This window comes from Bos indicus x Bos taurus, chromosome 10, assembly GCF_003369695.1.
Source record: "Bos indicus x Bos taurus breed Angus x Brahman F1 hybrid chromosome 10, Bos_hybrid_MaternalHap_v2.0, whole genome shotgun sequence".
Classification (NCBI taxonomy): Eukaryota; Metazoa; Chordata; class Mammalia; order Artiodactyla; family Bovidae; genus Bos; species Bos indicus x Bos taurus.
Window position 1 is genome coordinate 17,112,380 of NC_040085.1, and position 25,118 is coordinate 17,137,497.

General features: G+C 40.4%; 2 gene segments (V, D, J or C); both read right to left on the reverse strand.

Moving 5' to 3' along the window:
- Nucleotides 1-25,118, reverse strand: part of LOC113899945 — a 1,425,504-nt gene that overhangs the window by 1,238,989 nt on the left and 161,397 nt on the right.
- LOC113899953 lies at nucleotides 20,796-21,620 on the reverse strand. The segment is given in 2 exon segments: nucleotides 20,796-21,296; nucleotides 21,514-21,620. Coding segments are annotated over 2 exon segments (369 nt in total).

Below are 25,118 nucleotides of genomic sequence, written 5' to 3' on the forward strand. Positions count from 1 at the left end.
GTCCTAAATACCCCATGCTGCTGCTGCTAAGTCGCTTCAGTCGTGTCCGACTCTGTATGACCCCATAGACGGCAGCCCACCAGGCTCCCCTGTCCCTGGGATTCTCCAGGCAAGAATTCTGGAGTGGGTTGCCATTTCATCCTCCAATGCATGAAAGTGAAATGTGAAAGTGAAGTTGCTCAGTCGTGTCCGACTCTTCGCGACCCCATGGACTGCAGCCCACCAGGCTCCTCCGTCCATGGGATTTTCCAGGCAAGAGTACTGGAGTGGGGTGCCATTGCCTTCTCTGCCAAATTCCCTAGGTTACTGCAATTACTAAAGTAAATTTGAAATGTAATTTGAAATACCCCATAGAAGGTTTTAATTATCGTTGACGGCTTTCAGCTCAGTTTAGTTCAGTCGCTCAGTCGTGTCCAACTCTTTGCGACCCCATGAACCACAGCACACCAGGCCTCTGCAGTCATTCGATTTTCATTTGCTGATCTCTTTTTCATTTGTCGCTAACCTTCCTATATTTAAAATTTACTTCAAAGCCCATGTAATTCAATATTTATAAGAGTTTGATACATAGTAGGCACTCAAGAATTACATGGTTTCTGAGTGAGCCGATGAATCATTATTCATGAATTTGATGAGAAATTACGTTAAACAACTGTTTAAATTACTCTGAAAACAATCTTCTAATTTTATGGGATGCATGCCAAATAAAAGACTCCGATAGTATAAACAGAGGGTTATTATTGTGAACAATGAACAGTAGACTATAAACAATAAATCCAAGTCTAGCATGGAGGAAAATTGTGCTGAAGACATAGGAGTAATGTTATACTAATCATGCTTTGTTCATTTAACAAATTTTCATAAATACTCGCTAGAAGTGTTGTTGTTCAGTCTCTAAGTCATGTGTCTGACTCTTTGCAATCCCATGAACCGCAGCACACCACAATCTCTTGTCCTTCTCTATCTCCAGGAGTGTGTTGCAGCCCATGTCCATTGTGTGGATGCTGCCATCCAATCACCCCCTTCTCCTCCTGCCCTCAATCTTTCCCAGCATCAGGGTCTTTTCCAGTGAGTCAGCTCTTTACATCAGGTGGCCAAAGTATTGGAACTTCAGCTTCAGCATCAGTCTTTCTGATAAATATTCTAGGTTGATTTCCTTAAGGTTTGACTGGTTTGATCTCTTCACTGTCCAAGAAACTCACAAAGGTCTTCTGCAGCACCACAATTAGAAAGCCTCAGTTCTTCAGCACTCAGCCTTCTTTAGGGTCCAACTGTCACATCAGTATGACTACTGGAAAACCATAGCTTCAACTCTGTGGAACTTTGTTGGCAAAGTGATGTCTCTGCTTTTTAATATGCTGCCTAGGTTTGTCATAGCTTTCCTTCCAAGGAGCAAGTGTCTTAATATCATGGATGCAGTCTTCTTCTGCAGTGATTTTGGAGCCCAGGAAAATAAAATCTGTCACTGCTTCTACTTTTTCCCCATCTATTTGCATTAAGTGTTGGGACCCCAGATGCCATGATCTTAGTTTTTCGAATGTTGAGTTTGTCACTGTCCTCCTTCACTTTCATCAAGAGGCTCTTTAGTTGCTCTTCTCTTTCTGCCATTAGAGTGGTATCATCTGCATATATTAATTTGTTGGTATTTCTCCTGGCAATCTTGATTCCAGCTTGTGATTCATCCAAACCAGCATTTCACATGATGTACTCTGCATATTATTTAAATAAGCAGGGTGACAGTATACAACCTTGATGTATTCCTTTTCCAATTTTGAATCAGTTTGTTGTTCCATGTCTGGTTCTAACTGTTGCTTCTTGATCTGCATACAGGTTTCTCAGGAGGCAGGTAAAGTGGTCTGGTATTCCTGTCTATTTAAGAATTTTCTGATTTGTTTTGATCCACACAGTCAAAGGCTTTAGCATAGTCAACAAAGCAGAAGTAGATGTTTTCTGGAATTCCCTTGCTTTTTCTATGATCCAGTGAATGGTCTAGTGGTTTTCCCTACTTTCTTCAGCTTAAGCCTGAATTTTGCAATAATGAGCTCATGATCTGAGCCACAGTCAGCTCCAGATCTTGTTTTTGCTGACTGTGTAGAGTTTCTCCAACTTTGACTGCAAAGAATAGAATCAATTTGATTTCTGTATTAACTCTCTGGTGATATTCATGTGTAGGGTGGGCTCTTGTGTTGTTGGAAGAGGGTGTTTTCTATGACCAGCGTGTTTTTTTGGCAAAACTCTATTAGCCCTTCCCTGCTTCATTTTGTACTCCAAGGCCAAACTTGCCTGTTACTCCAGGTATCTCTTGACTTCCTATGCTTGCATTCCAATCCCTTATGATGAAAAGGACATCTTTTTTTTTTTTTTTTTGGTGGTATTTCTAGAAGGTCTTGTAGATCTTCATAGAACTGTTCTTCATAGATCCCTTTAGGTTCCAGTTTAAACCCATCATGTCACCATCACTGAGACATCCAGTCACCCTGTTCTGGGTCAAGTGCTTCCTCATAACCAAATCTTCTCCAAGGAACCCTCTAAATGGTACACTCAGGATGACAATAAAAGTTTAAGATGCCTTTCACAGTTAGGAAAGTTATGTCTAATTTCTCAAAGATTAAAATTTGGAACAGTAAAATCTATCTCAAAGGGTTTTGATATTTAAATTAGACAATTAATTGGAAATACATCCTACAGTGCCTGACATATAGTAAGCTCAATAAATACCAACTTTCTATATTCTACTAAAACCTCCTTTCCATTAATGTCCACGCCTGTGACCTGATTTTTCAACTCCACATCAGTTCAGTAATGGACACTTCTAGGAAAGTTATTTAATCACTTGTTTTCCTGGAGATAGTCATTATCTTTCTTTATTCTTTTGGTGTGATAGCCAGCTAGCTACATTGATGCACTCAGGGTGCTGAAAAGACACAGATGGAACAGGTGAGGTTTGACTTTGGTTTCCGTAAAAATAGTGAAATCATGGACACCTTGCATATTTACTAGCTATTGGATATAATATTTCTGAATTGCATCTCCAAGATTTTGCCATTCTTTTTGCCATTCTTTTTAATGACTATTAATAAGTCATTCTTGTTAATGACTAAGAAGTGACTATTTTCACTTCTCTTTGATTCATGAGCCTTTAATATATTCTGCACTTGATTCCTTTTTCAGTAATGTGTATTGCATATCTAGGCTTCCAGACTGACACTGGCTTTCCACTCTCTTAGCAGCGCTTTTTGATTAAAAAGACAATTTAAAAATATGCTTTCATGCTCATTAGAAGCTTCCTTGAAAGTTTTATTTGTTTTTTTCTTTAAAAACTTTACAAATGCTTTCCTTTTTGCGCTGCTATTGCTTGTGATGAGAAGACAAGTATCGTTCTTAATGATGTTTCCCAGAATACAACATATCAATTTCCCCTGCCTATTAACACGATTTTTTTACACTAAAATAGACCCTTGAATTTGTCTTCAACACCTTGCAAACTTCTGCCAAAACCATAGAGGTCAACTAACAGAATTCCTTATTCATCTTTATGACTTTCCACATAGCATTGCTCCTGAATAAGGAGCTTGTTTTATAGGAAATCAAGTACAACAGTGAGTAGAGGTTCTTGCTATGCTAAGAGGTTATGGAATGGGTAATGGATGAGGTAGTTATAAATACCAGTTACAATCTTGTGATCATTTGCAGTAACACAACCTAGAATATTTGTGAAATTATTTTCATTGTATATGAATATATTTACGTATATATTAGCCTTTTTAGCTTCCCTCTCCTCTTTGCCTGCCTCTGGTAACAGAAAATGTGCTGCTACAAGTTAATCTTATATCTCATTGTATCTCTGTAGTAAAAATACAGGGTCAATTGGAGAGTGTGATTCAGCTAGAATAGGAAAGAATGTCACCCTTAAATAGACAAATGAACTTGGTATTCTCTTTGAAGGAGAGAGCCTGTTTTGGCTGAATAAAGAATAATTGCATCATATTAACAGGAAGCTTAGTTTTCCTGTGGTCCTTGTTCAAAGTTGTGGTGTTCAAAGAGGTAATGATGAATGCTTTAGTTAACAAGGAGAGAAGTTAACTAGTTAAGCTATTATGGTGGATTTGTACTTTCTCAACTTAATCTATTTCCCAGAATTTGCTTCTCTGTATTGTTCTGGGTTATGGTTGGCCATGAAAGAGATTTGCGTAAGATTTCACTGACCTAGAGCCAGACATTCTGGAATGTGAAGTCAAGTGGGCCTTAGAAAGCATCACTACAAACAAAGCTAGTGGAGGTGATAGAATTCCAGTTGATCTATTCCAAATCCTGAAAGACGATGCTGTGAAAGTGCTGCACTCAATATGCCAGCAAATTTGGAAAACTCAGCAGTGGCCACAGGACTGGAAAAGGTCAGTTTTCATTCCAATCCCAAAGAAAAGCAATGTCAAAGAATGCTCAAACTACCGCACAATTGTACTCATCTCACATGCTAGTAAAGTAATGCTTAAAATTCTCCAAGCCAGGCTTCAGCAACATGTGAACCATGAACTTCATGATGTTCAAGCTGGTTTTAGAAAAGGCACAGGAACCAGAGACCAAATTGCCAACATCTGCTGGATCATGGAAAAAGCAAGAGAGTTCCAGAAAAACATCTATTTCTGCTTTATTGACTATGCCACAGCCGTTGACTGTGTGGATCACAATAAATTGTGGAAAATTCTGAAAGAGATGGGACTACCAGACCACCTGATCTGCCTCTTGAGAAATTTGTATGCAGGTCAGGAAGCAACAGTTAGAACTGGACATGGAACAACAGACTGGTTCCAAATAGGAAAAGGAGTACATCAAGGCTGTATATTGTCACCCTGTTTATTTAACCTATATGCAGAGTACATCATAAGAAACACTGGACTGGAAGAAACACAAGCTGGAATCAAGATTGCTGGGAGAAATATCAATAACCTCAGATATGCAGATGACACCACCCTTATGGCAGAAAGTGAAGAGGAACTCAAAAGCCTCTTGATGAAAGTGAAAGTGGAGAGTGAATAAGTGGACTTAAAGCTCAACATTCAGAAAACGAAGATCATGGCATCTGGTCCCATCGCTTCATGGGAAATAGATGGGGAAACAGTTGAAACAGTGTCAGACTTTATTTTTCTGGGCTCCAAAATCACTGCAGATGGTTATTGCAGCCATGAAATTAAAATACGCTTACTCCTTGGAAGGAAAGGTATGACCAACCTAGATAGCATATTCAAAAGCAGAGACATTACTTTGCCAACAAAGGTTCATCTAGTCAAGGCTATGGTTTTTTCCTGTGGTCATGTATGGATGTGAGAGTTGGACTATGAAGAAGGCTGAGCGTCGAAGAATTGATGCTTTTGAACTGTGGTGTTGGAAAAGACTCTTGAGAGTCCCTTGGACTGCAAGGAGATCCAACCAGTCCATTCTGAAGGAGATCAGTCCTGGGATTTCTTTGGAAGGACTGATGCTAAAGCTGAAAGTCCAGTACTTTGGCCACCTCATGCAAAGAGTCGCCTCATTGGAAAAGACTCTGATGCTGGGAGGGATTGGGGGCAAGAGGAGAAGGGGACGACAGAGGATGAGATGGCTGGATGGCATCACTGACTCGATGGACGTGAGTCTGGGTGAACTCCAGGAGTTGGTGATGGACAGGGAGGCCTGGCGTGCTGCAATTCATGGGGTCGCAAAGAGTCAGACACGACTGAGAGACTGATCTGATCTGATCTGTGATGAAGTAGTCATGTTTCTAGGTTCTGCAGGTTGGTTCAGGGCTCCATAGACTATGGCAACTCATAATGTTGCTGCTGGTCTGATAGTTCAACTTATTGTTGACTCACAACTCCTCGACCTCCCGCCGGATTTCTTACTCATGTTCTCTTTGCCTTTGACCAAGTATGCTTGTACCATGACGGCAAACTTCTGAAGTTCGCCCATTACTGTGAGCCTGAAGGAGGTAAGAGAAAGACGAATGTTAGCGTGTCTTGTGGGTTCCACTGTCCTCATGTACATGTCACAGTTTGTCCATGCTTTTTCCAGTTTGTCCACAGTTGGTCCAGTTGCCACATCCAACTTCCCTTCATAAATGGTACTTTAGTTGACTTACAGTGATCTCAAGCTCAAACCAAATACAAATATAATAGCTTCTTAGACTCTTCCTCTAGCTCTAGCCCTGCCTGTGAATAATCCTTATAACTCATCTCCTACTCTGCATCACTTGTGGGTCTCCTCTGAATATGCCCTGACACGATGTCTAAGAGGAAACAACTGTATGATAAGTCGCTTCAGTCGTGTCTGACTCTTTGCAACCCCATGTACTGTAGCCCTCCAACTTCCTCTGTCCAAGGGATTCTCCAGGCAAGAATATTAGAGTGGGTGGCCTTGCCTTCCTCCAGGGGATCTTCCCAAACCAGGGATTAAACCTGTCTCTAATGTCTCCTGCATTGGCAAGTGAGTTCTTTACCCCTAGTGCCCAGGAAGCCCTAAAAGGAAAGGACTAAGGAAATGATTTTCATGATGATTTCAGATTCTAGACCCAGATTTGTGATGCAAGGATCTTTAGGTGAAACTACCACTTTATATTATTGTGGAGCAAGTCTTCAAATTTAGACAACTTTACACATATTTTGTATGCTTGATTTAAAGTCAAAAATTCAAGAGGAGAATGTTATCAGTAGAGAATTACTCTGGACACCTGTTTCCATATGTCATGGAAGGAAATTTTATTTAGAATTAAATCCTCTGATGCAGACCACAGATGAAGCAACTGCAGGACTACCATTTCTTGTCTAGGATCTAAAGGTGTGTATCTCAGCTCTGGTCCTGCAGCAGAGGGGCTCTCTCTTATTAAGCTCTGGGAGTTTTGTTCAGCTTCTCCTATTACCTTGAGCACTGTGAGTTCTAAGAGAGCACAGAAGTACTTTGCAGAATCTTCTAGTTGTAAGGTTGAAATGGTGAGGCTGGAGGATTTAAGTGATCTCTGAAAATTTATAGAGCAGCGGCTACCCACTGTAAGGAAAATCATCTCTCCACTGGCAGGTTGCTTATACCAAAAAATGTTGTAACTGCTCCAACTTGTTTCACACTGACAGTTCATGGTGACTGCCTCTCCAATCTGAGTGAATATGTCTGGTTGATCTTGAATAACTTTCTGGGCTACACCAGATCCTGTGGAAAAAATCAGAAAACAGAGGTGAAGCAGTGAATAAAATAATGTAGGAATTAGATTCATTTCAGATCACACCCCCCAAAAACAAACTGAAATCCTAAGACTCTTGCTTTTCTCTAGTCCTCCTTTCTTCCCCACGTCCCTGTGAAGCTCCATGTGCCTGTGTGCAGTCCTTTCACCCTGAACACTTGCACCCATGTTTGGAAGCATCCCTACCAGAGAAGGTGGAGGCCAGGAACACCCAGAACAGATTGGAGAGCAGCATGAGGCATGGATTCCCCTACACAAATGTGCTCAGTTCTGCCTCAAGGTGAGAGTTCAGTGTTTTCGTGCGCCTGGCAGCACATATGCATAATATCTCAGTTCTTGTATGACTCCTTCAAACAGGAAGTGGTGTTTGTCATATTCATATGTCATGTGGTCTGTGTACAGATGAGAAAAAACGTTTGGTTCACCACAAACTTTTACTTTGTCTATTTTTCTTGCACTGGCAATTAAGTTAGGCCGATCTTGAAAAGCGGGGCGGGGAGGGGGGGGGGCGGGGTGTGCTGAAAAAGCAGTTAGTAATAAAGATTTGAGCTGAGGGAATTGAGGAACAAACTAGGTGTCATTCACTGATACATATTCAGGACAATTATTTTGCCATTTAAAATACCATTTGCTTTCTGTTTTTAAACTTTTTATTAGAGTATAGGCAAAATGTTTGTCTGAGGAGGCCTTACAAATAGCTGAGAAAAGAAGAGAAAGGCAAAGAAGAAAAGAAGCAATATACCCATTTGAATGCAGAGTTCCAAAAAATAGCAAAAAGAGATAAGAAAGCCCTCCTCAGTGATCAATGCAAAGAAATAGAGGAAAACAATAGAATGGGAAAGACTAGAGAACTCTTCAACAAAATTAGAGATACCAAGGTGCTGGGAGCCGGCATATTGCATATTGAGGGCATATTGCATATTGAGTGCATATTGCATATTGAGTGCAGCACTTTCCACAGCATCATCTTTCAGGATCTGGAATAGCTCAACTGGAATTCTATCACTGCCGGTAGCCAGCGTGAGGAACTCCGCCCATGACAAAGGTCATGAGGAAGGAGGTCGGCATACGCAAAGGCGGGATCGAGCTTCAGGAGTCCCCCTGGAAATTCTCGAGCATATACCCTCAAAACCAGAGTCTGCCTACTTTCTGCTTTGTGCTTTCACCTACACCTCTGACTTTACGGGGGGCTGTCCCCCATTACCTCTCTGAAAAAAGAGTTAGCTTACAGCTCCAGTTAATAATTCCTGGGTGTGACAGTGTTTAACCTACAAACTCCTTTGGAAATCCTCTAGCCTGCCTGAATAGGTTTTTCTGGCCACATGTGATTGCTCAGAGCCTCCCAACTGTGAGAGGCAGGAGATGTTCTAAACTGTCTAAATACAGATTCCTTTGAGCAGTTAAAAGATTGATTAGAAATTGTATTGGTGAAGGGATTTTCACTTGTTGGGCCAATGTTTGCTGCTAAGCCTCCATATCCCTTACCTGCTGTGTCCCTGGCAGTGTATTGATTAATATAATTGGTGTAAGTAGTAGTTTTAATGTTTGTAACCTGGGACCCTTGAGTTAATTCTTTTTCTTGTTATAGCCCACCACACCTTTGCTCTGTAGGAATGCAACTTTATCTAATGCTTTTGGAGGGTGGCTCCTGACCAATCACCTTTAGAGAAAAATAAGTTTTCTGAAGAAAAGGTCTTAAAATGTTAACAGGCCTCCGGGCCAGAAGATGATGCAAATCACCTAAGCTTTTGCATATGATAAGTTTGCAGGAAGAAAGCCTGGTTTGCTGCAAGACTCTACCCCTTCCCCCATTATCCTCTATGCATAACTTAAGGTATAAAAACTACTTTGAAAAATAAAGTGCGGGCCTTGTTCACCGAAACTTGGTCTCCCCATGTCGTTCTTTCTCTTACCTTCTGGCTGAATTATTCAGCCTCTTTTCTCCACTGAATTTCCTCACTGAGCTATCCTTATTTCAGCCTCTTTTCTTCACTGAATTTTACTGAGCTATCCTCATTCTTTTACTCTTTATATCCTTAATTAACATTTAATTAAGCAGTTGTTTCCTGATCTTCGCCTACGCCGTCTCTCCTTCGAACACCCTGGATCAGCCGGGGCTGGTCCCCGGCACCAAGGGAACATTTCATGCAAAGATGGGCACAATAAAGGACAGAAATGGTAGACCTAACAGAAGCAGAAGATATTAAGAAGAGGTAGAAAGAATACATAGAGGAACTATACAGAAAAGATCTTCATGATGCAGAAAGCCATGATGGTGTGATCACTCACCTAGAGCCAGACATCCTGGAATGTGAAGTCAAGTGGGCCTTAGGAAGCATCACTACAAACAAAGCTAGTGGAGGTGATAGAATTCCAGTTGAGCTATTCCAAATCCTGAAAGATGATGCTGTGAAAGTGCTGCACTCAATATGCCAGCAAATTTGGAAAACTCAGCAGTGGCCACAGGACTGGAAAAGGTCAGTTTTCATTCCAATCCCAAAGAAAGGCAATGCCAAAGAATGTTCGAACTATTGCACAATTGCACTCATCTCACATGCTAGCAAAATAATGCTCCGAATTCTCCAATCCACGTTTCCACAATATGTGAGCCGTGAACTTTCAGATATTCAAAATGGATTTAGAAAAGGCAGAGGAACCAGAGATCAAATTGCAAACATCAGCTGAAACATTGAAAAAGAAAGAGAGTTCCAGAAAAACGTCTACTTCTGCTTTATTGACGATGCCAAAGACTTTGACTTTGTGGATCACAATAAACTGTGGTAAATTCTGAAAGAGATGGGAATGCCAGACCACCTGACTTTCCTCCTGAGAAATCTGTATGCAGGTCAATAAGCAACAGTTAGAACTGGGCATGGACTGGTTCAAATCGGGAAAGGAGTACATCAAGGCTGTCTATTGTCAGCCTGCTTATTTAACTTTTATGCAGAGTACATCATGTGAAATGCCAGGCTGGATGAAGCCACAGGATCAGTGATGAAACTGGCAAAGTGCTCCTCTCCATTTATTCTGATCAAGTATCTTCAACATAGGAAAGTTCTGCAGCCTAGGTCTGTGGAACATTCTGCTTCAGGTATGGATTTTGCATCTTGTTGCCCAGCCAATCAGAGATAAGACCACATACATGTACTAGAAATACACCATTTCTGCCCTAAAATCAACTTCCTGTGGTTCAAAATGAGGAATCAAACACTGCTTTCTTGAAACCAGCTTCACAAACATTGTAGATATCTCTTATGAGCTCACAATGCAAAGAAAGCTGGCAACCTTTCAGAATTGGGTTGCCTTGGGATGGACTGCTGTTATTCAACTTGAGAGAGATTGGGATTGCAAATGTGGCAGGAAACATACTTTGATTAGAAATCTTTTACACAAAATTTCAATAAAATTTATAAACCTTCAAATCACCAATTTATAAATGTGTGCAAATGCTATGTGTTATATTATCTTTCTGCACACTATTCTAATAGAAAAGATATGCAATAGAGATATTATTTCCAACTTAAAAACAAGAAAACTAAAGCTGAAAGAGATCAAGTAACTAACTTGAGATCACATATATGATAGGTAGCATAGTAAGAATCACAATATATATCTACTTGGCTAAGTAGTCTATTCCCTGGGATTTCCCAGTGGCTCAGATGGTAAAGAGACTCCCTGTAATATGGGAGACCCAGGTTCAATCCCTGGGTCAGGAAGATCCCCTGGAGAAGGAAATGGCAACCCACTCCAGTATTCTTGCCTGGAAATTCCCATGGACGGAGGAGCCTGGCAGACTATAGTCCATAGGTCACAAAGAGTCAGACATGACTGAGTGACTTCCTTTTCACTTTCAAGTAGTCTATAGTGTTTGGAATTTGCCATGCAACCTACATTTGTCATACTCAGTAATTGTGTAAGTGTTAACAAAGTTATGTTCTAAAAATACTGGGAACCTACTTTGTAGTTATCCTTCCTAATAGCCCCAAAATGAGAAGCAACCAAAAGTGAAACATCTGGTGAGTGGATAAACAAAATGTAATTAATTAGTCAATGAATTTCTATTCATCAATAAATATGAGTGAAATACTAATGTATACTACAAGATAAATAATTTTTTTAAAATTATGTTAAGGAAAAATAGCAAAACACAAAATTACATATTTAAAGTTCCCATGTATATGAAATATTCACAAAAAGAACTTATAAAGCTGTAAATTAGATCAGTGGTTGCTGGGGGGCAAGCATGGAAATAAAGAACAACTATAACTGGGGATGAAGGATAATTTACTAAAAATTATTAAACTGGAAATGCAAAATGGATGAATTTTAGGGAATGTCACTTATACCTCAGTACAGTTGCTTAAAAATAAATAAGAATTTTGTTCTGTCTTACCTGTGTCACAGTACAGGAATAATGTTAGTTTAATTCAACATGTAGGTATTTATTTAAACAGTGATTTTGTCCACAATTTCCCTAGGACCTTTAAAAATTATAAAAGCAACATTATCTGTGAACTCAAAATGTAGTTGAAAAAATAAAATATGTCTAGGGAAAATTTACAAGTACAAGATAGTATAAATAGAGACTGTTCAGAATCTAAATCTACGTCTTGGAATCTGGTACTGCAGACTGACTACAAACCTTCTTTACAGGGAACAACTGAAATAAGCAAAGTAAACAGTATGGTTGTTGTTCAGTAGGTAAGTCAACTATTTGTGACCCCAAGGACTGCAGCATGCTAGTGTCCTCTATCCTCCACTATGCCCTGGAGTTTGCAAAAATTCATGTCTATTGAGTTAATGATGCTATCTAACCACCTCTTCTCATCTCACCTAAACACTATGGGATAGGTGCTAAAAATCAGAGCAGTGCCTTCCACCAGCTTAGTCACTCAGTGAATTAAGTAAACCTGGTGAGTTACAGTCCATGGAGGATACTCTTTTCAACCTCCGTGGACTGTAACTCACCAGGTTTATCTGTCCATGGGAATCCTCCAGGCAAGAATACGGGAGAGGCTTGCCATGCCCTCCTCCAGGGGATCTTCTAACCCAGAGGTCAAACCCAGGTCTCCTGCATTGCAGGTGGATTCTTTACCATCTGAGCCACCAGGGAAGCCCATGAATACTCAAACTTAAATCATGTTCCTAAATGAGAAACAGGATTGGAAGGTTTCTCAACAGCTAACCTCTGACTTACCTTCCCAAGAAAAGAAATGCAGCTACAGTTAATAAAGGAATATCTGAAAAGTCTCATTCACATCTCCTATTTAGAAGTATAAATGTATGTTTGGGGGAGGGGATGCTAGACAAACAGTAGTGTAGTGTAGTGTATTATTAGTTGCTCAATTGTGTCTAACTCTTTGCAACCCCATTGACTGTAGCCCACCAGGCTCTACTGTCCATGGCATTCTCGGTGCAAGAATACCAGAGTGGGTTACCATGCCCTCCTGCAGGAGATCTTCTGGATCCAGGGACTGAACCCATGCCTCTTATGTCTCCTTCACTGACAGGCAGGTTCTTTACCACTAGCGCCACTTGGGAAGCCCTGACAAACAGAAGTCACTACAAATCAATTTCCTTTTTCTTTTCTCCAGATCACAGCAATCAGCCCACTTGAGGATTGGATTGTAAGAACATGACCACACCATTCAGAAAGCTCATTTGCTATGGACCTTATTTCTGATGAGACGACTAATTCTTTGATAAATTTACCCACATATTGGAGGGGCTGTGTCCAAACCAGGAAGTATAGGCCTCTAATAGCAGGAAGCATTCCTTCAACTAATATGGCAGAATCCTGAAATCTAAAGCTATCATAATTATCTGAAATAGAGGACAAGCCAATTGACCACTACTGCTGCTGCTGCTGCTGCTAAGTCACTTCAGTTGTGTCCGACTCTGTGTGACCCCATAGACGGCAGCCCCCTAGGCTCCTCTGTCCCTGAGATTCTCCAGGCAAGAATACTGGAGTGGCTTGGCATTTCCTTCTCCAATGCATTAAAGTGAAAAGTGACAGTGAAGTTGCTCAGTCGTGCCGGACTCCCAGCGACCCCAAGGACAGAAGCCTACCAGGCTCCTCCGTCCACCAGATCCTCCAGGCAAGAATACTGGAGTGGGGTGCCATTGCCTTCTCCAATTGACCACTAGATAAGTCAAATAAATCTTCCTGAAGTGGCTTGCAAGGTAGAAATGTTGACAAATATAGATAAATTAAATGAGTCTTATTTAATATCTTATTTTAGAGTTTGGATACTGTGAACTCTAGAAATACTTTTATCTTTTGCACTACACACACAGACACACACACAGACACATACTCACATACATTGGCTTCCCAGATGGCTCAGTGGTAAAGAATCCACCTGCAATGCAGGAGACATGAGTTTGATCACTGGGTCAGGAAGAGAAGCAAAATGCAGTGTTTATCACAGGGCACCAAGCAAGTAGCCCATGCAGCCAGGACTCAAAGTCTGGAATTCCCAGATGGCTTTGAGGAAAATGTTTTTAAAGATCAGGTGAGGGAAGGGAGTTGTGGGGTGTGTGATCAGCTTGTGGACATTCTTCTTATTCGTTGGTGGTGAGGTAATCAGTTGTCAACACAATCAACCTTTTGTTTCCAACCAGTCTGAGTACTGGGGCTTCATTAGTAGCTGAAACAGTAAAGCATCAACCTGCAATGCAGGAGACCTGGGTTTGATACCTGGGTCAGGAAGATGTCTGGGAGAAGAAAATGGCACCCACTCCAGTATTCTTGCCTGGAGAATTCCCTGATCAGATGGCAATCCACTCCAGTATTCTTGCCTGGATAACTGCATGGACAGAGGAGCCTGGTGACTACAGTTCATGGGGTTGAAAGCAGTCTGACACAATTGAGCAACTAACACACTCAGTCTGAGGTCTAGTGTTTGTGATCACATACAGTTAACTTCTTGCACTTGGTAGGGGTTTCAGATTCTGCAAAAGAGCTCAAAGGACTTGGCTCAGAATGTTACACACAGTCCTTGAGGGGTTTCTGAAGAAACCTTCAGAAAATAGTTTAATGGCTAAACTATTGGAGAAGACTCTTGAGAGTCCATTGGACAACAAGGAGATCAAACCAGTCAATCTTAAAGGAAATCAGTCCTGCATATTCATTGGAAGGACTGATGCTGAAGTTGAAGCTCTAATACTTTGGCCCCCTATATGAAGAACTGACTCATTGGGAAAAACCCTGATGCTGGGAAAGACTGAAGACAGGAGGAGAAGGGGATGACAGAGGATGAGATGGCTGCATGGCATCCCCGACTTGATGGACATGAGTTTGAGCAAGCTGTGGGAGCTGGTGATGGGCAGGAAGCCTGGCGTGCTGCAGACATGACTGAACTGAATTGAAAGTATTATTGTTTTGTCTTGCTTTATTGTTTTCCTTTCTTTCTGCACTTTCTAACTTCTCTGATTAAATTTATACTTTGGAACTTGGTGAAGGTCTAGGAGCTAAAGTTTTTCTACACATAAGAGGCAGAGAGAGGACATTGCAGGGGCAGATGGAGTAATCTGTTCCAGGAAGGCCTCATAAAGTCCTGCTCAATTACTTATAGATAGATAGATAATCTCCTGTGTGTGCTATGTATTGTTGAGGAATGCAGGATGCAACACTGAAGAGCAATTAAAAACAAACAAAAAAAGGCCTACATTGCAGTAGGAGGAGAAAAAATTAAAGTTTTGTTTTTTTAAAAATTAGACAATTTTAAGTAGTGATAAGCACTTTGAAGACATTACAAAACTGTGTTAAGATAGAGAGTGACTCTTGGGATGAGGAAAGGCATCAGCCCTAAGTAGGGTATGGAGGGAGGGCTCCACTCTGACACTTACTCTGCAACAGCAGGCTGGGCGCTGAACCTCTCTCGTGTTCAATTTTATTTCTGTAAGTAGCCAGTATCTTTCTGCTGGTCATTGGGCTCAGCATTGTCATTCATTATTCCATTCACTTCTTATAAGAACCCCGAATGGTAAATTCTACCAATAACCACAGTGCAGAGATGAGGAAACTGAAGCATAAAAATTCTTGTCACAATTGCAAGGTCGCACAATTAATGAATGCTAGATCTAGAAACACAATCTAAGTCTCTGGTCTTAAGCACTTTGTTCCACTGTCTTCCTAAAGTAGGGTGGACCCAATCTTGAGGGGTTCTAGTAAGAATTGCGAACACACATGCAAATCACCTAGTGCATGCCTTCTCTGTCACAGGCTCTCAACCAGCTGTGGTCATGCACAAAACCTTGGAGGATGGGAAGCCATGGTCTGAAATTCCAGACAGTCTATCTACAAGATAAAGCTCAATATTTTCTGAGGTTTGTTTAGCAGTTTACACAGAAGATTTCATGTGTTATCATAAATATTAGTGATCTATCATGTTTCTTACTGTTAATGGGAAATCAGTTCCCATTAACTGATATTAACCACCTTAAATATAAACTATTACATTGAGACAATGGGTAGCATAACATAACATAGAAAGAGTATACCAAGCTGTGTTTGCTACTACAGTCTATTAGTATTTTTGTAATTGACTTTTGCTCCCACTTCTCAGGATATTTCTACACTACAAGAAAGGACAACCAGTAAATGCAATTTGACTTAATAGATAAAAATCTCCCATCTTGTGCAACAATTCCAAACTTTCTATTCATGCAGCCATAGTCATCTCATGTGTTTATTTCTCATTTGGAATCAATCACTCTCACATCTGTCTGGCAAAAGCAAAACACAAAAAACAAAACAAACAAAACAAACAGCCAGTTTTCCTGAATCCTCTCCCTCTTTATTTCTGCACTGGGAAGTTTACTGTCTGGTACAGCCTTGGCAGCTCCTATTGCGATTAGGCTTCCCCACAATTTAATCCATGATCACTGGAGGGGAGCAGAGAAGCCAGAGAAAGCCTCACAAAATGTTTGAGCAGGACACCAGGTGGCAGTATATCAGCTTTCATTCTTGCTGCACGCAGTGTGCTAGAAGTCTGATTCTCAGGGCAGAAAAACAGATTTCGACAAAGGATTCACAAAGGGGTGACATTTGAGTTGAAACATGAAGGGATTCAGAGGTGCATAATGTTCATATTTGGGGGATAGCATCACTGGCTCAGTGGTAAAGAATCCACCTTCCAGTGGATTCAATCCCTGGGTCTGGAAGATCCCACAGAGAAGGAAATGGCTACACACTCCAGTATTCTTGCCTGGGAAACCCCATGGGCAAAGGAGCCCTTGTTTTTCCCAGCACACTATTACTTAAGAAACTTATTAAAGCATCCGACACTGTGAACTAGTTAGTGAATGCTTTTCTCATTTACTGATCCTGGGACAGTTGAATCTATGTTTGGCATTTTCTTTCTTAGTTTCCTTTAGCGTCCAGTTTAAACCACTAATGTCACCACGACTGAGACATCCAACCACCCAGTTCTGGAGCCAAGTGCTTCTCCGTAGTCCAGACCTTGCTTCTAAGCAGCCCTCTAAAATGCAACACATTGGCCAATAATAAAAGGTAGAGAAGATTTTCACAATTAGGAAAGATAGGGCTCATTCCCAAAGTATTTTTTGTTTTTTAAGGAAACAGTAAAACCTATCTCTTAGGGTTTTGATATTTGAATTAGATAATGAATCTGAAATGCAAACTACTGTGCCTGACATCGAGTAAAGCTCAGTAAATATACCAACTTTCTTTTTTCCAGTAAATCCTACCTCTTCTTCAATGTCCAGGTCTGTGACTTGTTACTGTTTGTTCTTTTCTCCACATGGGTTCAATGATGGAAGCTTCTAGAAAATTCACTTAATCACTTAGTTTCCTGGAGACAGTCATTATTTCTCCCTGTTTCCTGGAGTCATATTCTCCTAGCCACATTGATACATTCAGAGTATGGAAAGGACCCAGATGGAATGCTGAGATAAAGTATTATTTTCCTTTCCCTAATTAATAATAATATTATTGGATATCTTATTTCTGAGTTATATCTCCAAGATTTTGTCATTCTTTATTATCTGTTTTCTTAATGATTTAAAGGAACTTCTAACATATTCTGCATTTGAGTCCTTTTTCAGAAATATTCATTGCAAATGTAGTTTAACAGTTTGTGCATTGACTTTCAAAACTCTTAGCAGAGATTTATAATAAACACAATTTAAAAATATATTTTCAGGTTCATAAGAAACTGGCTTGGATATTTAGTTTGTTTTCTTTAAACTCTTTAATTTTTTTTTTTTTTAACCTTGGTGGCTTCTATTGCTTCTGATGTGAAGTTATCAGTTCAATTCAGTCGCTCAGTCGTGTACTACTTTTTGCGACCCCATGGACTGCAGCACACCAGGCTTCCCTGTCCATCACGAACTCCTGGAGCTTGCTTAAATTTAAGTTCATCGAGTCAGTGATGCCATCCAACCATCTTATCCTCTGTATTCCCCTTCTCCTGCCTTCAATTTTTCTCAAAATCAGAGTTTTTTTCCAATGAGTCAGTTCTTTGCATCAGTTGGCCAAAGTATTAGAGTTTCAGCTTCAACATCAGTCCTTCCAATGAATATTCAGGACTGATTTCCTTTAGAAATGACTGGCTGGATCTCCTTGCAGTCCAAAAAACTCTCAAGAGTCTTCAACACCACAATTCAAAAGCATCAATTCTTCAACACTTAGCTTTATGGTCCAACTTTCACATACATACACAACTACTGGAAAAACCATAGCTTTGACTAGATGGACCTTTGTAGGTAAAGTAATGTCTCTGCTTTGTCATAGCTCTTCTTCCAAAGAGCAAACGTCTTTTAATCATTCTTAATGATGTTTCCCAGAATATAATGCCTTGCAAACACCTGCCAAAACCTAGAGTGGTGAACTTGCAGAATTCCTTATTCAAATTTATTGCTTTACTCATAGCATTGCTCTTGAATAAGAAGATTGCTTTATAGGAAGTCAAGTATAGCAGTGAGTGGAAGTGCTTGCTATGAGCAAACAGGTTATGGGATGGATAATGGAAGAGGTCATTATAAATACCAGGTATAATCATGTGGTCATTTGCAAGAATGAGAACAATAATACTTATGAAAATTTGTTTTTCATTTTGATATGAATATATTTATGTATTATATTAACAAATTTTAACTCCCCTTTCCCATTTTCCTGCATGTAGTAACATAGAAAGGTATGTTAACATAACTCAATCTTATATTTTATTTTATCTCAGTACTGAAGATACAGGATTCAGCGAGAGTGTGACTAGCTAGAAGATAAAGTAACATCACCTACAAATGGATAAATGAACTTGCTCTAATCTTTGAAGGATACGGTTAGAAAATTTTGCGTTGAATGAGGAATTACTGCATCATAATATCAAGAAGTGTGGTGCTGGAGAAGACTTTTGAGAGTCCCTTGGACTGCAAGGGGATCAAAGTAGTCAATCCCAAAGGAAATCAACTCTGAATATTCATTGGAAGGACTGATGCTGAAGCTGAAACTCCAATACTTTAGCCACTCGTTGAGAAGAGTCAACTCATTGGAAAAGACCGAGCCTGATGCTGGGAAAGATTGAAGGCAAAAGAAGAGGGCAGCAGAGGATGAGACGATTGTATGGTACCACCAAATCAAAGGACTTGAATTTCAGCAAACTCTGGGAGTAGTGGAAGATAGAGGAGCCTGATGAGCTGCAGTCCATGGAGTCACAAACTGTCGGGAGCCACATTAGGCATTACTGACAAAATGGAGGCACGGCCCCAGCCCCCTCTCCTCATTCCACAGGCACGGACCCGGGATGAAGGAGTTAGGCCTTGTAATTCTGACTTGTTTTTTCCTCTCTTTGGCTGGGGTGACTGAAAAGGAATATTAAGTTGCTTATTGTTCTTGAGAGGAGCATGAGAAGGCACAAAGCCTTCTGCAGCTGTGCTCAGAGAATAATTCATAAAGTTAATCATTGATATTTGTTCAAGGACTTTTACAAAAGAGTGTTCCAGGATGAGCACATAGGCCGTAGCTTGAGGCCATGGGAGGGATTGATATCTGAAGCCTATTTGTGGGGAAAATGTTTATGGCAAACGAGTTTACTGAATTTAGGGCTTAGAAATAATTAAAATAGTTAGAAGTTAAAGATTTAAGAAATGTTGTAATGTTAGCATATTTTATTATAGCTTATAGAGGTTAGGAATTTTAGAGATACTAATAGCTAGAAGTCTTTTTAAGAGATAGTGAGCTCAGGATGTTAGGGGCCAACAGGATTTAGGAAGATTAGAAATAAACTGAGAAATGTAGCATGAGTTACAATGTAATCACAAGTTAACTATAGGACACATAAGAGGAAGTAGATAATAGATGGTAAAGCTGATTCGGAGAGAATCCCTGAAGCTGGAACTCTGTTTGAAGAGCAACAATGATTTATGGAGATAATAAATCTGGGTGAGGGGGAGCTGAAAATGTCAAACCTCTGACCTAATGTTTTTGTAAAAGTATAAAACAGAATGTTAAACTTGAAATAAATAGGCAGTCCAAGAAAACTGAGAGGCTGTCTCATTACTCGCTGACACCGTTCCTCCCTTCAGGTTGAATCCCTGGCTGCTGGAGCTAGACTCCAGCAACAGTCAGACACGACTTAGTGACTGAACAGCAACAACAACATGAGCAAGAAGCATAGCTTTCCAATCATCCTTATTCAAAAGTGGTTAATAGAGTACAGATGGATGACAAGTTACCAAAGAGGGTACTATAGCAGCTTTGATCTATCTTAAGTAACTGAAAACATCTTTCCCAGAATGTGCTTCCCCATATTGTTCTGACTTAGGGTTGGCCACCAAAGGAACTTGTCTAACATTTGGAAGATAGTTGTGATGAAGCAGCCATAGTTTTTATGTTTGGGGGTTTGGTGCAGGCCTCCAGGAACTACGGTTACTCACACGTGTTACTGATGATCTGATAGCTCATTTTATTGTTGACTCACAACTCCTTCACTTCCAACCAAATCTCCTCCTCATCTTCTCTTTGTCTTGGGCCAAGTATGTATGTAAGCATGATGCCAAATGACACCTACTTCTCCTAAGGTCACCTACTACTGTGAAACGGAGGGAGGTGAGACATAGACAGGTTTTAGTGTTTCTTTGTGGGCTCCATTATCTTTATGGTTCTAATATGTCATTGTGAGTCACAGTTCGTTCATGCTTCAGTCTCTATCCAATATTCTTCTACAAATATTACTCCAACCAACTAACACTAAATTCAGTCTCAACACCAGATACTAATATAATAGCTTTGTATACAGTCTTATACCAGACCAACAATTGCCTGAATTCTAATCTTTATAACTAATTTCTTATTCAACAGACACCATTAGTGGTTCTGCTTCTCTGATTATACCTTAAGTGACACAACTCTAAGAAGAAAGGACTAAGGAAATGATTTTCATGATGATTCATGATAACTATACCCAGATTTGTGATGTGAGTGTATTTTGGTGAAACTGTCACTTTAAATTATTATGGAGCAAGTTTGCAGCTTAAGACAACTTTACACATCTTCTGTATGATTGACTTAAAGTCAAGAATTCAAGAGGAGAATGTATTAGTCAACAGTCACTCTGGACACCTGTTTCCAAATGACATCAAAGAAGCTTTTATTTAGAATTAAATCCTCTGATCCAGACTACAGATGAAGCAACCTCAGGACTACCATTTCTTGTCTGGGGTCTGCAGGTGTGCATTTCAGCTGGGGTCCTGCAGCAGGGGTCTCTCTTTTATTTACTTCTGGGGTTTTTGTTCAGCTTTTCCTATTACTTCAAGCACTGTGAGTCCAAGAGAAGACAGAAGTACTTTGCAGAATCTTCCAGCTCTAAGGCTGAAATGGTGAGGCTGATGGACTTATGAGCTTTCTGGAAATTTACCGAGTAGCGGCCGTCTCTCGCATTCCCATCATCTGAATACTGACGAATAAGATAAGTCATCTGTCCACTGGGAATCTGCTTGTACCAAAAAATGTAGTAGCGGAACATGTCCCAACTTGTTTCATACCGACAGTTCAGGGTGACTGCCTTTCCCACTTCACTGACTATGTCTGGCTGGTCTTGAGTAACACTCTGGGCCACACCAGATCCTGTGGAAAAAAGAAGAAAGCAGAGCTGAAATAGTGAACAAAATAATGTAGAAATTAGACCTGTTTTGGACCCAAATATTTACAAACCTAACTGAAATCCTAAGATGCTTGCTTTTCTCCAATGTCCTTTCTTCCCTAAGTCCCTGTGAAGCTCCATGTGCCTGTGTGCAGTCCTTTCACCCTGAACATACGCACCCATGTTTGGAAGCATCCCTACCAGAGAAGGTGAAGGCCAGGAACACCCAGAGCAGGTTGGAGAGCGGCATGAGGCATGGATTCCCTTGCACAAATGTGTTTAATTCTGCCTCAAGCTAAGATTTCAGTGTCTTTGAGTGCCTGGCAGCACATATACACAGTACCTGGTTCCTGTGTGGCTCCTCCCTCAGACAGGAAGTGGGGGTTGTCATGTTCCTAGACCAGCTGGTCTGTGCTCAGATGGAAAAAAGTTTGGCTCACCACAAATTTTTACTTTGTCTACTCATGTTTCCCTGGTCATTAAATTTGTCAGATCCTGAAAAAGGGCTTGAAAAAGGCAATTAATATTAAAGATTTGAATTGAAGGGAACTAAAGGTTAAACAAGTTGACATACACTGTTAATTATTTAGTACAATTATTTGCCATCCTGTTTAAGATATAATTTTGTATAGCCTATGAAACTTTCTTGAAATCTACTGATTGGTCATTCATCTAGCTTATACTTACTTTTCTCCATCCAGAATCTATTGACTGTTTTAAAACACTCACAGATCTTAGGCCTTCTGGGAGAAAAGCAATCTTATCCAAAATAATTAATGTATCTCTTTTGTTTTTTTTCACTGAGGTCCAGGGCTGTACTTAGATTTTTCAATAAATAAAATCCCTGCAACGTGAAATGATTTTAGAAAACCAGCCCATCTGAATTTCAGAGCCTATTCAGTGATATATATTAAATGAAATTATAACCAGAATAAAATATTATTCTTTTGAAATCTGATATTTATTTCATATCTATCAAGAAATTGATATTAATACAATTTTAGCAAAATATCATAACCTTATACATCAATTTTGATACACACTCTTAGGTTTCATACATCACTCTAGAGGAAAACAACAGAATGGGAAAGACTAGAGATATTTTCAAGAAAATCAGAGATACCAAAGGAACATTTCATGCAAAGATGGGCTTGATAAAGGACAGAAATGGTATGGACCTAACACAGGAAGAAGAAGATATTAAGAAGAGATGGCAAGAATACACAGAAGAACTGTACAAAAAAGATCTTCATGATCCAGAAAATCACGATGGTGTGATCACTCATCTAGAGCCAGATATCCTGGAATGTGAAGTCAAGTGAGCCTTAGAAAGCATCACTACGAACAAAGCTAGTGGAGGTGATAGAATTCCAGTTGATCTATTTCAAATCCTGAAAGATGATGCTGTGAAAGTGTTGCACTCAATATGCCAGCAAATTTGGAAAACTCAGCAGTGGCCACAGGACTGGAAAAGGTCAGTTTTCATTCCAATCCCAAAGAAAGGCAATGCCAAAGAATGCTCGAACTATCGCACAATTGCACTCTTCTCACACCCTAGTAACGTAATGCTCAAAATTCTCCAAGCCAGGCTTCAGCAATATGTGAACCATGAACTGCCTGATGTTCAAGCTGGTTTTCGAAAAGGCAGAGGAACCAGAGATCAAATTGCCAACATCCACTGGATCATGGAAAAAGCAAGAGAGTTCCAGAAAAACATCTATTTCTGCTTTATTGACTATAGCAAAGCCTTTGACTGTGTGGATCATAATAAACTGTGGGAAATTCTGAAAGAGATGGAAATACCAGACCACCTGATCTGCCTCTTGAGAAATCTGTATGCAGGTCAAGAAGCAGCAGTTAGAACTGGACATGGAACAACAGACTGGTTCCAAATAGGAAAAGGAGTTCGTCAAGGCTGAATATTGTCACCCTGCTTATTTAACTTATATGCAGAGTACATCATGAGAAACACTGGACTGGAAGAAACACAACCTGGAATCAAGATTGCCGGGAGAAATATCAATAACCTCAGATATGCAGATGACACCACCCTTACGGCAGAAAGTGAAGAGGAACTAAAAAGCCTCTTGATGAAAGTGAAAGTGGGGAGTGAAAAAGTTGGCTTAAAGCTCAACATTCAGAAAATGAAGATCATGGCATCCGGTCCCATCACTTCATGGGAAATAGATGGGGAAACAGTGGAAACAGCGTCAGACTTTATTTTTCTGGGCTCCAAAATCACTGCAGATGGTGACTGAAGCCATGAAATTAAAAGACGCTTACTCCTTGGAAGGAAAGTTATGACCAACCTAGATAGCATAATCAAAAGCCAGAGACATTACTTTGTGAACAAAGGCTCATCTAGTCAAGGCTACGGTTTTTCCTGTGGTCATGTATGGATGTGAGAGTTGGACTGTGAAGAAGGCTGAGCACTGAAGAATTGATGCTTTTGAACTGTGGTGTTGGATAAGACTCTTGAGAGTCCCTTGATCAGCCCTGGGATTTCTTTGGAAGGACTGATGCTAAAGCTGAAAGTCCAGTACTTTGGCCACCTCATGTGAAGAGTTGACTCATTGGAAAAGACTCTGATGCTGGGAGGGATTGGGGGCAAGAGGAGAAGGGGACGACAGAGGATGAGATGGCTGGATGGCATCACTGACTCGATGGACATGAGTCTCAGTGAACTCCGGGAGTTGGTGATGGACAGAGAGGCCTGGCGTGCCGGGATTAATGGGGTTGCAAAGAGTCGGACACGAGTGAGCAACTAATCTGATCTGATCTGATAAATTCTTGTTAGTTCAGTCAGTTCAGTTCATATCACCACTGAAATCATGACACAAAACTGTTTCATATCTCTAAAGAAATCCCCTTTGAATACCCTCCCCATCCCTGCAGCTCTTTATAACCCTGCTAACTACTCATCTCCTTTTCATCTTTATATTTTGTGCCTTTGAGAATGTTGTTTAAGCAAAATCACACTATGTAAGCATAATAATAATCCAATAAGTGTAATCATATACCATGTGGCCTCTGAGATTGACTACTTTTTCATTCACCATAACATCCTGAGATCCATCTAGGCTATTGTTATTTAGTCTCTAAGTCCTGTCTGACTCTTTTGTGACCCCATATACTGTAGCCCACCAGGCTCCTCTGTCTATGGAATTTTCCAGGCATGAATACTGAAGTGAGTTGCCTTTTCCTTCTCCAGGGGATCTTCTTGACCCAGAGATCAAACCCATGTCTCCTGCTTGGCAGGTGGATTGCTTACCACTGAGCCACCAAGGAAGCCCCGTCTGGGCTATTGCAGTAATCTGCTTCTTTTAATCACTACCGACTGTTACCATCTTATAATGTTCTGATTTTGGATTTGTTTACCTTACAGTGGCAAGACAGTGATGAACTTTCAGGATAAAGTAGAAACCGTACTTTGAATTTTTAAATATGATCTTTTCCCATGCTAGTAACATGTGGTAAAACATTCCCTGGTGGTTCCGGACAGCAGCAGTGAGCTGAGCTCCGGGCCAGCCCTGAGATCATGACAGTAAACAACTGACACATTCACTCTGTACTCCTACAACTATTCTGTTTTTTACTTTTAGTGTGTGTGTGTTAAGTTCCTACAGTTGTGTCCGACTCTTTGAGATTGTATGGACTGTAGCCCACCAGGCTCCTCTGTCCATGGGATTCTCCAGGCAAGAATACTGGAGTGTGGTGCTGTGCCCTCCTCCAGGGGATCTTCCTGATCCAGGCATTTAACCTGCATCTCTTATGTCTCTGCTTTAGCAGGCAGATTCTTTATCCAT